The 15,837-nt window shown below is 33.4% G+C and overlaps 1 protein-coding gene across 3 annotated transcripts; it reads left to right on the forward strand.

Moving 5' to 3' along the window:
• The first annotated feature begins 4,856 nt into the window (after positions 1–4,856).
• On the forward strand, positions 4,857–12,446 carry LOC130970799 (protein Brevis radix-like 4). 3 transcript variants are annotated; one of them, XM_057896988.1, is made up of 7 exons: positions 4,857–5,021; positions 5,142–5,449; positions 5,588–6,003; positions 9,820–9,955; positions 10,627–11,024; positions 11,714–11,788; positions 11,889–12,446. In XM_057896988.1, exons 2-7 carry the CDS (start codon positions 5,336–5,338, stop codon positions 11,902–11,904), a joined length of 1,155 nt encoding a protein of 384 aa, XP_057752971.1. In that variant the 5' UTR covers positions 4,857–5,021; positions 5,142–5,335; the 3' UTR covers positions 11,905–12,446. The 3 variants fall into 3 exon arrangements, with proteins under 3 accessions (XP_057752971.1, XP_057752972.1, XP_057752973.1); XM_057896989.1 differs by having other exon boundaries at positions 4,921–5,449; XM_057896990.1 differs by having other exon boundaries at positions 4,941–5,449; positions 11,714–12,446.
• Positions 12,447–15,837: the final 3,391 nt, after the last annotated feature.

A 15,837-nucleotide genomic window follows, 5' to 3' on the forward strand; every position in this document is an offset into this window, starting at 1 on the left:
TAGGAAATTCAATTTATTAATTAGAAAGATAAAAATAATTTAGATTTGAAATCCGGACGCTAATTCTAAAAGTTTAGCCCAATGGACCTAAAATGCTAACGAGTTGGACCAGGCCTAAGTTGGGTATATATATATATATATATATATATATATATATATATATATATATATATACAACTTTTGATGAACAACTCATTTTAATCTAATTTGAGAGAGAGGGGTGCTGAACTTGTGAAGAGGAGAAGAAAACCCTTTTTCACTATTCATCTTCATCTTCCTTGAGCCATAACTTGAGCTATGGAGATCTGATGTACAAGCCATTTCTGGCCACACAAAGCTCTCATTGAGCTTTTCAATTCTAGCTAAACAAGTTAGTAAGGAATTCGATTTCTCTGGCCCAATTCTCTCTTCCCAATAAATTTAAAACTTTGGTTATGGTTAATGAGTGATTTTTGTGATTTTTGGTGTTTAGGTACAATCTAGCACTTGATTGCTATTGGATTTTGTCCCAATCAACATTGGGTAAGATGAGCATATTCGAATCCCTTGTAGTTTTGTGTATATATGAAACCCTAGGTTTGATTTGTGAAATTTTGTGTATTTTCTAGCTTAAATTGGTTGTGTGAAGTGTATTGGTGAATTGGTTGCTTGGAAGTGGACTTGGTAGCTGAGCTCATTGAACTTGGTTGAGGATTTTGGTGTTTTGTGCATATTAGGAATCGGCCAAGGTATGGTTTCGGTTTTCTTTATATAATATGTAATCTTTCGTGACACTTAGACTAATGGTCTTTAAGATAGATTTGAATGATGTGGTTGTATGATTAATTGCATGTAAATATTATGGTTGATGATGATTTTGATGAAAATTGAAGGAGTTGTATATGGTGGAGTATGAATATTGATCATTATGATGATTGTGATGATTGGATGAATTATGATGTTAATAATGGGTGGTTATTGATGTGTTGATGATCGATGATGTTGTTGTTGATAGATGATGAGAAATTTGAGAATTTATGATAATACATTGATAAACAATATTTGTGATGGTTTAGAATGGTGTATATGTGAATTGTTTGATGTTGGAATTGTTGATTATGTTTAAGATGGTTATATTGAGAAGACATTAAAGAAATTATGAGGATTTGATGGTTTGGTAGCTATATGTTTGAGAAATAGTTGGAAAGTGTTTACTCTGGATATTTGAGCTGTGTTGAGTGTGTTTTGTTTGGGTTGGTTTTGAAGTTTTTGAAAACTAGAGCATTTTGGTGATTTTTTGTAAAACCTTATTTTTAATGAACCATGGCAGATCCTAACTTGAGCCTCGGATTTTGAAATTGACATGGTGACAGAATGGAGGATGGTTTCTCCTTTGTTTTAATTATGCTTTATTTTGGTATAGTTACTTTCTCATCCTTTGTATTTATATAACTTTGTTGCCTTAGAGGCTTTTGCTTTAATGTTTTTGAGAGATAGAAAGTAAGCCTTTTATAAAACTCTGTTGTATCTCTCGACTAGTCGGCCTAAACTCCGCAGGTTGTGACTAATTTTCTTTTTGTATATCATACTTATATATATCTTGTCTACTTTAATTATTACCTTGTGTATCATCGAGCTATCTACAAGGTTATATATGTATGTATTATGTTTTGTATCTTTTCATGCCAATGTGTTTAGTTATCGTTTATGAACCCTTCGCGCTTTATAATTCCGCTTTATTTGACTTTGAGCTTTTATTCCTTTATCGGTCTTCTAGTATTAATATTTATTTCTATATATATTACTATACAAGTTGTAGAACTGTCGTGACACTTTGTTATCCTTCGAACCTTTACGGCATGAGGTAAGGCCTAGGGTAATAGGATGTTACACTGTTGTCGTCTTATGCCACTGCAATAAGCAACACTACTGTAATAAGAACCATATTTTTCGTACATGTGCGTGCCATCGATAGAAACAAATGGCTTGTAATACTTGAAAGCCTCAACACAAGTCGGGAAGGCCCATAATACTTTGTAGAACATGCTACAGTTACAGACCATAAGGTGCTCATCATAGTAAGGTAAGGCCATGAGCTCACATATTGTTCCGGGACAACAACTCTGAAGTGCTTGTAGTAGCTTTGGCACCTTGTTGTATGACTCCTCACAGTCTCCGTATATCTGCACAATTGCCTTTTGCTTCGCCATCGAAATCTTTTTCTACTAGGGTTTGAAGTGATAGCTTTGCTAAACTGCACCTTGTAGGACACGGATACTAACAGATGGGTTAGACTATATCAACGGCGGCAGGATGACATTGCATATGAGGGTGCTGTCCAACTGTCAATGGTCTTAGGACATGGTGGGTGCTAAAAATATATATGCACTTCACCAACCCTCCGGACCTCCCTAACGAAATAAAACATTCATTATTGGAAAGTACACCATATATAACAATCATAAATGAGTAAGTACTCCACAATTAAATTTGACCTTACCAATATCTACGATTCTATCGAAGGGCTACACGGAGACTCCAGGGACATTCAGTTGTAGATTGGTGGTAATGCACATGGTACTTTAATAGGTCCGATTCAACAACTCGATACTTAGCACTTTTACGAATACTGTAGTTCTTCACACTCTACATTACTGTATTTCTACTTTTGAATCTGTGGCTAACCCGAAATTTTACCTCATTGTAATCTTCTTTCCCGGTGTTGAAAAATGGAGATTTCTCATGCATCACGTATAGATCCAATGCATGATAGTGACTTGTTACATCTGATAGCGCCGGAATCGAGTTGGGGGAGGCAAAACATAGCGCACCGCTGTCTCGGCCGGTGTCTCTGATACAAACTCCTCCTCATCATCATCTTCAGAAGAATCACTATCGTTGCTATCCGTAACATAGTCCTCATCGGAGTCTTCATCATCCACGTCAATGTCTTCCACTGGACTAGCAACATGAATCGGTGGTGGTGTGAGAGGCGGGTCATCCTGCACCAAGGTTGAGTAGGCGGATCCGCCGCCACCAATATCACCAACCTCCGTGAAAAGCTCCATCACTTGTTCTGCTATGATTCTTCCATGAATGTCAAACATGAGGCGCACATGCTCGTCGCTATGGAGCCGAAACAGACGAAATTGAAAAATTCTGTTTTCCAACAGTACTAGCAACCTATACCCCACCCTTCTGATCTCTTTTCTTCGTAAACCACAAAGGTTACTCAATATTAGACTCTTCAACTCGAACAAGCAACTTACTCACCGAGTGCGCAACAGTAATATATTTATCACACTCAAATATCACCCCATTGTCATTGTTTCTCATACAATAATTAGGATACACACAGACAACCAAATATCCGCTACTACTGGACATTTTTGCCTATTTTTTGTAAGAAAGACAGAGGAGAAGAAGATATGAAATGTATATAGAGAATACCAAGGATTGTACATCCTTTTATAGCTGTTGAAAATTTGTCTTACTGTATCTCATTTATACTGTAAACGTTATAATTTATCACATATCTCATTTACAGTGTCTTGTTTACAGACATACTACGTATTTTTGTAATTATTTTACAAATTATTTATTTCAATAAATAAAATATTTTTTATTTATTTAAAAAAATTCTCAATTAAGTCCAACAAATAAATTATCATCATTAAAAGCAAATTAATCTAATGTAATTAATATTGATGATGTTGTATATTCTACTCATTCTGCTTTGACACAAAATTTGTCTACGAGTGTGAGAACAATGCTAAGACACCTTACCTCTCCTCTAGTGCCACGCCTCTTTAGCATGGGAGAAAAAATTTTTCCTTTAGCATAGTAACATTACCCAAAAAAAAGTATATGAGATATGGTGGGTAAGAAGATGACGAAAAGAGTAAGGAAAAGGAGATGACAGGTAAAATAAAAAAAAAAGTTATCTAAAATGAGGAGATTGATAAAGTGGTTAAATAATATTATAATTATTTTTAAATTTATAACTTTTTATTATGTATGAGTTCGTTTTCTTAATTTTATTAAAAAATTACTTTGTTACTTTACCAATGTTTTTATTTTCGAAAAGCTTGATCCGTGACTAGGGGTGGCAATGGGTAGGGTAGGGTAGGGTTTGAACCCAACCCTAACCCTACCCGCGGGTTGAGTTTTTGACTAACACTCAACCCTATCCTACCCGCGGGTTGAGAAATACCCAACCCTAACCCTACCTGCGCTCAACCCGCGGGTATCCGACCCAACCCGCGGGTTGACAAAAAAAATATTATAATGACACAAATATCTCATAGATAACACAAGTATCCTTGGTTCAGTGGCTAGAAACCTTTTGCACATGCTTAAGGTGGTTCAACTCCCATATGTAACACATATTATGGGGGGTGCGGGTAGGGCGGGTAGGGTTGAGACTCAACCCGCACCCTATCCGCAACGGATCGGGTTGGCAACCCTACCCGACCGGGTTGGGTCGGGTTGGGTATCCGCGGATAGGGTCCATGCTGCCAGGCCTATCCGTGACAAAGATCCGAGGATGGAAGATGGGAGAAAGAATCGGCTACAGCAGGCAATGGGGAAAAAGTTCTCTTTTTTTAGTCGTTGTCATACATGGGTTATTAGTTATGTTTTCTTTCAGCCCCAAGTTGTGTACGTTATTGGGATGTATTGTCTTCTGTCCAATAGAAAAACGGGCTCAGCCAACACAAGTAGCTGAGTCCACAACGAGCCCAACAAATACTGAAAAGCTTGAAAGGACGGCAACCGCGAAACTCAGGTCAAGAGAGACAGATACAGATAGAGACACGCACATCCGCATTAACAGGTTAAAAGGAAATGATAGGCTGATATAGGCTGATAGTCCCACCCCAAAGACAAAAAGCAGATTCCACAGTCTCCTACTCTCCTCAAATCAAATCATCTCCTCTCCCATTAAAAACAAAAACAAACACACTTGACTTACTCTCTCTTCTTCCCACTGCCACCTGAATCCGCCAGTTACTTCCGACCACATGGTCCCCTCCCTCATACTAGTACTGTTAAACCCCCTCCTCCAATTTTCATTAATTAACTAATTAACACGCTGCTGCCACCACACTTCAATGCTCATATCTTTACATGTTTTATATATTTTTTATATATATATTTTGCAGTTTCTATCAGCAGAGAGAAGACAATCTATGATCTCGTCGTAGTAATTGAAGTCGCTGCTGCTTCTTCGCATGGCACCAACTCATAATCGTTTCTCGGTTACCACGCTTTTTTATAATCCAACAATCTGATCTAACCTTCTATTCCCCTCTCAACTCACTCTTCTTCTCTTTCAAAAGAGAAAAAGAAAAAGAAAATGCTGACTTGCATAGCTCGGCCGAAGAAACTCGGGGAAGACTCACTGAGTCACCCGGACGATCCCAATTCCAGCATCGGAAAGAATCAATCCGTCAAGTCCATCACCTCTCAGGTAACTTCTATTAGAGAAAAGGAAAAGAAACAAAAAAAAGTGCAAGAGCTCTCTCTTTCTCTCATTGCTTTATCTAAGTGTCGTGATTTAAACTCTCCACCGCGGGCGCGTGTGTTTGTTCTTTTTGGTTTTCTACAGTTAAAGGATATGGCGTTGAAGGCGTCGGGTGCGTACAAGAACTGCAGTCCGTGCGCGCCGCCGAGTCGACTCAGGACAGCCAGTGGAGTGGGCGGTGCCAGTATTGGAAGCGGTGGAGACTCGGATGGGGACTCGGATCGGTTCCGGTGGTCGTACAGACGGACAGGGAGCTCAAGCTCGTCGGCGGGGACAAGGACAGGGTGGGGAAAGGAGATGGAGGCGAGACTTAAGGGGATATCGAGCGGCGAGGGGACGCCGAGCTCCGCCGGAGGGAGCGGGCGGAGGGCGGAGCCGGTGGTGGTGCTAGTGGAGGAGAACGAGCCGAAGGAGTGGGTGGCGCAGGTGGAGCCCGGCGTCTTGATCACGTTCGTGTCGCTTCCCCGTGGCGGGAACGACCTCAAGCGCATACGATTCAGGTGCGCGTATACGTATATTATATTCCGAAAAAACTCGAACGCATTCTTTTGTTGTCGTTTGCTTGGTTTATGTTGCCGTTTTGTGTTGTATATTGTATGTAGGGAATTTTTTAGGGATGGTATTTGATAGTGACTGTTCATTAAGGTGAACGTGGTGATGGTCGATGTTATCGGAATCGCCACATTTAGTGCTATTATTTATTAATTTATTAAAAAAAATATAAAATCCTAAAAATTATTTTGGCCGTTAATTTGTTATTTACTAAAATATGTTATTGGACTATTTAACTAAAGAAATTGACTTTATAATTAAAAATAATAATAAAAAATAATAAATTTTGATGATCTTTTAAAAATATTTTTTCATTTATTAATTATTATGTAATTTCTAGAAATAATATTTTAACATAAAAAATAATTTTCTTAAATATTATCTAATATTAGCCACTACTTAGTATCCTGTTACTACTGTATTTATGTTAAATTATGGGGAATGGATATGGTCAAATGTCACTCCTATTTTACAAATTTATAAAAATAGATATAAAAAAATATGTGTAAAGTGATATTATTAAAAATAAGAGTAATAATAATAGTATTTGTTAAAATTATATATATTAATTAATTATGAAATTTTAATGGACACAAAATTTTAAAATTTTAACGCCACTTAAAAAATACAGTTAAAATTAATGTTACACTTTTTAATTTCACAACACTTTTTAATTATATATATGAGAAATTGTTATATGTGTGTATTTTTGAAAAATGTTGTGTGTGTTAGATTTATTTTTCAAATTGTATGAAATAAAAATGATGAAATTGTCATTTTTTCCCCATAATTTTAAATTAATAGTTTAACTATAAAATTCATACATTTATTTGTTATGTATAAAAGTGTGAAATTGTTAATTCAACAAAAATTATTTTTAATATAGAGATGAAAATAACGTTTTAGTTGAATATTAATATTTAAAGTATATTATAGTATTATGAATGTGCAGAAAATGTGTCCAATACACACTTTTCGTGTTGAATGTTGACACATTTAACACCATCCTACGTATTGCCAGAATGATGACACGTGTCCAACACGTAACTTGCATGTTGACTTTCCATCTGATAAATCAACCTGTAATTACACCAAATAATCTCATTTTCAACACAAAAAAAATCAATTTGAATGACAATGCAATCAATTTGAATGTGGGGATAGTGCTATAGTGATAATGACAACGGTCAATGGGTGCCTTGTGTTTTGGGGTATGGTGGACTGTCAACTTCCCTTGTCATTAAGTAGGTACTTCTATTTTTACTAACTTTTGGGACATCCTCATTTTCTTCGTTAAATGCATGGACATATATAGGAGTAGTAGTATAGTACTTATAGGTTATTAGCTTATGGTAGTTGTTTCTTCTTTGTTCTTAACCTTGTTTCGTTTGTTGGGAGATTAACGCCTTGAATTTCTGGGTCTTGTTTTGTTTGGTTTATGGTAACAATGAAATGAGTTGGGATTTGTTTCCTTACATGTTGATTTTTTTTTATTAATTTTCTCTTTATTGAAATAACAACCTGATTGAAAATTTCACCAACTTTGTTTTGATCGTAGTATTTTATTTGGAACGTTCAAAAAGTATAATATGGTATGATGTGAATAGAATTTTTGTTAGGTAGCAAATTATTATTTTATTAACCTAAAAAACTCACATTCCACCCAAAAAAAAAAAGAAGCAGCAATTTGATATGATTATGGAGTTTGAATTCACAGAACATTTAACAAGTCGGGTACAAGACTGTCTTTACTATCTAGATGTAAAACATTTAGTGCAATTAAAGTATCATTTGTCTTTGAACCATGATTCTGAATGAGGTGAATGATGGTCCACAACCAGACAATTAATGATTTCTGAATCCCGAAAATAATCCAAAATTTTAAAACCTTCTAGATATTAATCACAGCTTATTGTCTATTCTGTTTTGGTCAAGAGCGTTGCTTGGATTGGAAAAGAGGTAACAGAATATAGCTATAACTATTTTTGTGATCACTATTATCAATCATGCTCAGTCACCACACCAATCACTATTGTCCTTATTTTTGAAGCATCCTAATTCCAAAGTCTTCCAATTTCCCAAAGCCTGAATCAATCAACCCTCCTCCGTAGAGGAGTAGATATATGAAAAATGGGTTATTAGGTAGGGGTCCACAGTTCCACTGTTATTTCACGCCCTTGCCAAAAGCAATCTCAAAAAGTGGGTCCTAAAGAGAAAGAAAGAAAGAAAGAAAGAAAGAAAGAAAGGAAAAACTGACTGTGGCTTTCGTAAGTGGTGGTGGGTCAGTGTTCATTGTGCTGGTAACCTTTTTAAAACCGAGCCTTGTCGTTTGGTCGGATGAAGATGCTTATGGTTTCTTTTCTTGTTGATTCCTTATTATTAGTGACTTTGTCTTCCTCTATAATACAAGATTTTATCTTTTAATCTGCAATTTGCTGGGGGTAAGTGCTCTGAATTCTCATCATCTTCCATTCAAGAAATATGTATATATATATACAAGACAAAATTGGAATGAAATGAACCAGTACTAGGTGGGCATAAAACAAAGTTAAAGTGAAGATAACATAGTATTTTACCTTATTTTTTTTGTCTTTCTTTCATCATATCGTAGGATAAAAGCACCAGTGGTGTCAAGTGTAGTTTGGACCTACATGGTTCCTAGTAGTGCCATCCTAACCATATGGTGCTGGTGGGTGGGTCAGTGCACAAATGATTTTTCTTTTTCTTTTCTGCCGATATGTTTCTGAGTTTAATTTCTATCTACAATTTTTGTAAACTCTTTCACACTGACGATATATCATAAATCAAACCTTTTGAGCTGGTGTGTGTGGAAATTAATTGTTTTTTTCTGCACTGCAGCACTTGATTAGATGTCTTTCATAGCAATTAACTCCATCTTTCTTATTCTATTTCTTTTATTTTCTGTTTTTGAATTTAAACTCAACAATTTTAGGCTTAGAGTGTTCTTAAGCTAATATTAGAACCTAACGAACCGTCTGAATCATTACATATTTAGGCGCGCCTAGTAGTGCATTTAGTTGACACTAAAGTTTGGGACCCACTTGCATTCGTTTGCTTGGACAACTCCACTGTACGTAAGGTCAATGTTGGCCTCTTGGCCTTAGAGCAACTTTAATATTCACGCACAGAATGGCCGGTTTGCCTTTAATTATTCAAGTGAGAATTCTTTGTCAAAAAGCATCTCCAATTGAGTGACCTAGTCTAGCATGATTGGCTACAGTGTCACACACCACTAGAAATCAAAACGATTCCTATTAAAAGAGAAAAAAATGGTGGTCAACACAATTAACATAATCATAACATTAACAAGTAACAACTTGTTAGTTGGATGTTTTAAGCTTTGTTTGGTGGATCAGTCATACGCTGATGCCCACATTGGAAAAGCTTAATTATATTTGCAAATTTGAAGAATTATTATTTGGGTCTTGGTAGTTGCTACTTGCTATGGTTAGAAATGTTTAAAATTTTTTCTTCAATAAATGCATTAAAAAAGTATTGGAAAATTCAAATATTTATTTTTCAAAAAAAGCTTTCTACATTATGCATCTTTAGCAAAACTCTTATTAATTTACCACTTAATGTCCATCCTGCAAACAGAAGAAAAATGTAGAACGAGGGGGTGGTAAAGAAGAAGAGAAGAAACCCTTATTTCGCCGTTGTTAAATTATGGTTGAACTGCACTTTTCCGAACATTTCAAAGATCAGAAGTAGTGGATTAATATATGTTTAGTTTTATTGTATAGTCGGGAGATATTTAACAAATGGCAAGCTCAAAGATGGTGGGCAGAGAACTATGACAAGGTCATGGAACTTTACAATGTTCAAAGGCTTAACCGCCAAGCTTTCCCTCTTCCAACTCCACCACGGTCTGAAGATGAGGTAATTTTGAATTGAATAGCTCATGATCATTATTTGTCGTGCACAATGTAGTATTTGGAAGCTAGGTGTTACTTAGGATAATGTTTATTTTGGTCTTTTGGGAAATTCTATTGCATATCAAAATGTAATTAAGTTTTAATCTGTTACTGTATCTGCAATTTCACTCGATCACTTTCAGTATGGTGCTAATAACAGATTTTGTTCTAGTGGGTAGTTGGTTATACTTTACCATAATGTTCCTCTGTTAGGGACTTGGGTATTATGGGTGCTCAAAGTCCGACATCGAGTAGTATGAGATGCTTGATGTTGTATATAAGGAGAGTGGTTCTTCCCCCTTAGCAGCTAGCTTTTAAGGTGTGGTTTCCCACTTTCCTTAGATACCTAGAGTAAGAAATTTCGCACCTGAAAAAATAAAGAGTTGATCGTTGGATAGACTAAACTAGTATAACCCACCTAATGATTTAAGTGTTAACCAGCAGTATGTCATATCATTTGGACAAAAAGCAGAGTAAGATGTTAATTCTTTTTTCCATTATATTTGCATATTAGGCAAATGTTGAAACAAACAAGCTTTTGTAGTCGCTGTCCTCAGTTTTGATGAACTACTGGGTGGAAGTTAGTACTTAGTATTTTACTGTATTTTGATTGATGCATTTCTGGGTTGAAAACAGAGTTCAAAGCGTGAATCAATAGAAGACAGCCCTGTAACACCTCCACTAACCAAGGAACGGCTACCTCGAAATTTGTACCGCCCAACAGGGGTGGGAATGGGGTACTCATCCTCAGATTCCTTTGATCATCAGTCGATGCAATCCCGGCATTACAATGATTCAAACGGTCTGAATTCAACCCCAAAGGTTTCAACCATTAGCGCTGCCAAGACAGAGATGTCATCGATGGATGCTTCTATAAGTAGCTCATCCAGAGAAGTGGACCATTCCGGGGAACTATCAATGAGCAATGCTAGTGACTTGGAGACTGAATGGGTTGAGCAGGATGAACCTGGAGTCTACATTACCATTAGAGCACTCCCAGGTGGCAAACGGGAGCTCAAACGAGTGAGGTTCAGGTACAATATCACCAACTTCATGGCTAGATAATTCCCTCATGTATGATGATTTCGCTCACTACTATTTAACTAGGATGAAGTATTAGACATAATCCTGGGAGTTTGGGTTGTTCTAAACTTCCATGTTAGACATAAAATTGTGTATTTGCCTCTAAATAGTGGTCCTAACAATTTAAATTTTTAGTAATTATAGTTGACAAAAATTTCTGTCAAATGGGGCCCCAATTTTTATAGGTTAAAATTTTGGGTACAAGTAAGCATTATTTCAACTCAAGTTTTTCAGGGAGATGGTCTTTCAAAATTGATAGGTCATAGTTGTTTACTTCAGAGATTATATGACATTAAGAATATGCTTTAGGATTAGCTCAAAAAGTTGAAGTGAGAATCAATTTTTACTTGTTGGCTGATACAACAAAAATCTAAAAGGACTTAATGCAGAGTACTGTAAATTTTTCTAACTGGGATTTCAAGTTAGAAATATTGGTCAAGCATCCTATGTACTTAACTATGTTTGACCCTGTCGCTAGTTAATCTGTTCTGTATAATACAGTTAGACACTCTACTCTCCCGGTTTGAATTTTTTAATCATTTGTGAAGCAAGAATGAAGCTGCGCATTTGAGTTCATTTTTGTGGTTACATATTAAAACTGTTTGGAATTTTTCTTCTTATTCCCTTGAATGTGGTACAGCCGAGAAAAATTTGGGGAGATGCATGCTCGACTTTGGTGGGAGGAGAATCGTGCCAGAATACATGAACAATACTTGTAAGATTTATCAAGTTGGTGGCTCCTGCTGATGCTGTGGAATATGTGGAGGTGGTGTTGCTTATTTAATTAAATTTTTTCGCATCTCTTGTTATACAAGGTATCTTTATAGATGATCAGATGTTAGGGGCTGGCGCTACTCGTGCCACTTCCTTTTTTGGGTTTATACACACATCCTAGACCTTCGCACGCTGGCGTCTCATCTTCATGCCATCGGTTCTGGGTATTACCATGGACATGGGAAGTAAATTTAGCATCTATTAGTCAAAGATATTGGTGGATCAAGGCAGCAATTGCTTACTTGAAAGTTGAAAACTTCTGAGTCTGGTGGGTGTAAATTACATGGCCGTTGAAATTGGATACAAAGAAATCTGCTCAATCATTTTTGTTTCTACTCTACATATCTAATTTCTGCATCCAGTTTGCAATAGCATATCTACTCATAATACTAACTTCAACCTGTCTATCGCTGGAATAGCCTACAATGGTCATCAATACTGATAATATTTGTCCTTACTTTTGTTAACAATTGACATTATTCACCACTTTCATCTTTGCTGCCATGCTATTCATCTTTGCAAATGACTGTGCAACGCCTCAGTTAAATAGTTGTATGTATTTGCACACTCTCGTGTTCAATAAATATGACCTTATTACATATCTTCATCCTTAATTTATAGCTCTTATAATATAAAAGAAAAGGTTAAGGAAAAAAACAATGATGGAAATCTAAACATGACAACTTTGTGTCTGTTATGGACAGTGTATTCAAATCTTAGTTGTATTGTGTTCTCTCTACCAGAATGAATTTAGAGGAATGAAAAAGTAAAGTGGCACACATGGGAAAATTAGTTAAAATTCATTTAAGTAGATATTATTCTACCTTATGTTTGGATTGCCTTTCCCACCTTTTGTTCACCAGTTACCCATTCGATCTGAACAGAATTACTGGAGGCCGAAAAATTCTATGCTTCACTTGACACTCAAAAAAGTGAAAACACAAGTTTCTACTTATACATTTGTTAAGTAAATTCCTCTAAAAAAGTCCCCGAAAAATTTTAAAAATTTCAAAACAGTCCCTACAAAATTTTAAAAATTTTAAAATAGTCTCTTTGAATATTTTTAATCTTTTTTAAAAGTGATTGTCTTATAATATTTTTATTAATTAAAAAAATAAAATATTATTAAAAATATACAATAATAAAGAATATTATATAGTAAAATATAATTTTATTTATTAATACTAAAATGTCATGAAAAATAATATTATTTAATTATTAACATATGATATTTATGTTGAGATGATGTAGAAACCATAATAATAATAATAATTAAATTTAAGAAGTTATTGAATTATGAAAATTATTATTTATATACTAACTTTCTAAGATATTGACATTAAATAAATTTAGAAAGATATTTTCAAGTAAAAAAAATATGTTTTTTTTTGGCATAATTGTTAACTATTGTAGCACAAATAGTTTTAACTCTAAGCCTATTTTGTGTAATATTTCAACAACTAAATTTTAAAATTTTTTAAAGAATATGAACAAAATACTTGGATTTGTTAAGACATTTCTTCTTCAAGTATTACAAAGTACGAGGAGTTTCATATTGGGATTTTGTAAATCTACATTGATCTTGTGGTTGACCAACACTTATAAATTTGACTTCATAGATGACTTGGTTCACAACGCATGCAAGTTCTAAAGTGTTAGTCCATAAACATTTGCACAAACATTTTTAATTGTTTATGTTAACAAGTTTATGTTAAATGAGAGTTCTCCTATCTCTTTAAACAACAATAGCTCATTTTTTTCTTCATTATTAAAGAATAATCATAGAATATGACACCTATAAATTACATTAAATTAATATCTTGCATGATAAAAAATAAATATGGATTTATTTATTTTAAAAATTATTTCTTTTTGAAAAAATGCCTTTTTAAAATTAATTTATAATTTATTTTGAAAATAAATAAAAAATTTTGTATATAAATAATCAAATTTGAGATAAATAGATAAAAAATATTAAAAATTAAAATTTATTAATTTAGAAATAATTATATATAAATAATTCGAAAGGACTATTTTAAAAAATTTAAAACTCTTGTTAAGTACTGTTTTGAGATTTTTTAAATCCTTTGAAGACTATTTTGTACTTCATCCTAGAGATTGATTTGTCCATAACGCACATATGGACACTTAATGGCAATGTATGTAAGTTAAAGTTTTACGTCAGCAGTCATTATTTGTCTAATGAAAATAATATTAAAGTATTTTTTATATCTTAAAACTTGAAGTACGTTTTAAAAATTTAAGGGATTGATTTGGATAATTACTCTAAAAAATTTCTATACTTATATTAAATTTTATCATTAATATTTTAAAAATAATAAAATTTCAACAAATTATAATCAGAAACTTATAATTCGGTTATTATTAAATAAGTATATAAAATTTTAGTAACTTTTCATAATAAATACTTTTTTAATTTTATTTTTATATTAAAGTAAATTTTTTTATTTTAATAACTAACTAATTAGTTTATATTTATTATATTGTTATATACTATATGTATTTATTGAAAAATAATATTAATAAATATTATATAATCATAAAAAAATATAATTATATTGTAATTAATAAAAATATTTAATATTTTTATTTATATATTTAATTATATTTATATTAATAATTATGAATAATAAAAAATATAATTAATTTAAATATAAATGAGTATAAAATTAAAATAATATTCTAAAAAAATTATTATATATTTTTATTATATAATTAATAATTAATATTTAAAATAATAAAAAATAATATAGTTTAGTGGCAAAAAAACCATGCAGGTTTAAACTACAGTTTCATTAAATTAAAATTTTTTTTCGAATAGTTCAATTGAATCGATTTTTATTGGTTTTAGACAATTTTTATCCATTTTAATCGGTTCTAATCTTTAAACAGTTTAAAAACAAGACTGGACTGAATCAGTTAAAAGTCCAATTCCCTAATTTTGTATCGAATCGGCGGCCGATTCGTTTTTCTCACAATTATAGTTTCTTATCTTTTGGAAAGTGAATTTTTTCATATTAGGATAAAACTCATAAAAAGCCAAATATCGTAATGTAACATACATCTTTGACCAATATTAAGAAAATTTAGCCGATTATATGTCTCTTTCAATTAGTCAAGTTAGATAGGAAAACTTATCTGATTCTTTTCATTTTTCCCTTAATAGTTTTATTGGTTTATCTTTCTTTTATCCGAGACAAATGAAACGTTTTGGATCAAGATAGAAAGAAAAGGCATAATGTGCAATGTAATGGTTTTTCAACATCTAAGGCATAATGTCTTTTTTGATGTATAATGTTTGAAGGCATTTATCTAACTGCAAATTTAGGCTAAATTTTTAAAGTGATCTCTGATCAAAATTATTTTTGAGATTTTAATTGTACTAATTATATTTTTAAGATTGAAAAAATTACATCATATTAGTCATTGACCCATTTTCTCTTAACAACATGTCGACGTGGCTTGATGACGTGGACCTTTGGAGATACGTGTTAACTCATGGTTTGGCCACATATAACAATATGATGACGTGTCAGTCAGCGACATGTAGCATGCTGACATAGATAGTTATACCATGTGTTACAATATTATTTGTCCACGTGTCATCCACTATGTCATCGTTACGTATGCACCAAATTGGTCTATTTGCATCAAATGACTCATTTTAATTCTTAAAATTGAATATCGCGCACCAAATTAGTTCATTCATCAGTTTTTTCTCTTTTTTTTTTATAAATTCAAAATTTTTAATATTTTTAATACACTAATTTTTTAATGCACGCCCTTCAATTTTAGGGACTAAATGAGTCATTTGACCAATGCTAACACGTCATGACCAATGCTAGCCGCAAGGCGTTATTACACGGCTTTTTCTAGAGACTTTAGACCTTATACTTATATATATTATATATATATATATATATATGAGCCTGTAACGCTAGTCGAGATTGCGTGTCAGATATATAGACA

This window comes from Arachis stenosperma, chromosome 3, assembly GCF_014773155.1.
Source record: "Arachis stenosperma cultivar V10309 chromosome 3, arast.V10309.gnm1.PFL2, whole genome shotgun sequence".
Classification (NCBI taxonomy): Eukaryota; Viridiplantae; Streptophyta; class Magnoliopsida; order Fabales; family Fabaceae; genus Arachis; species Arachis stenosperma.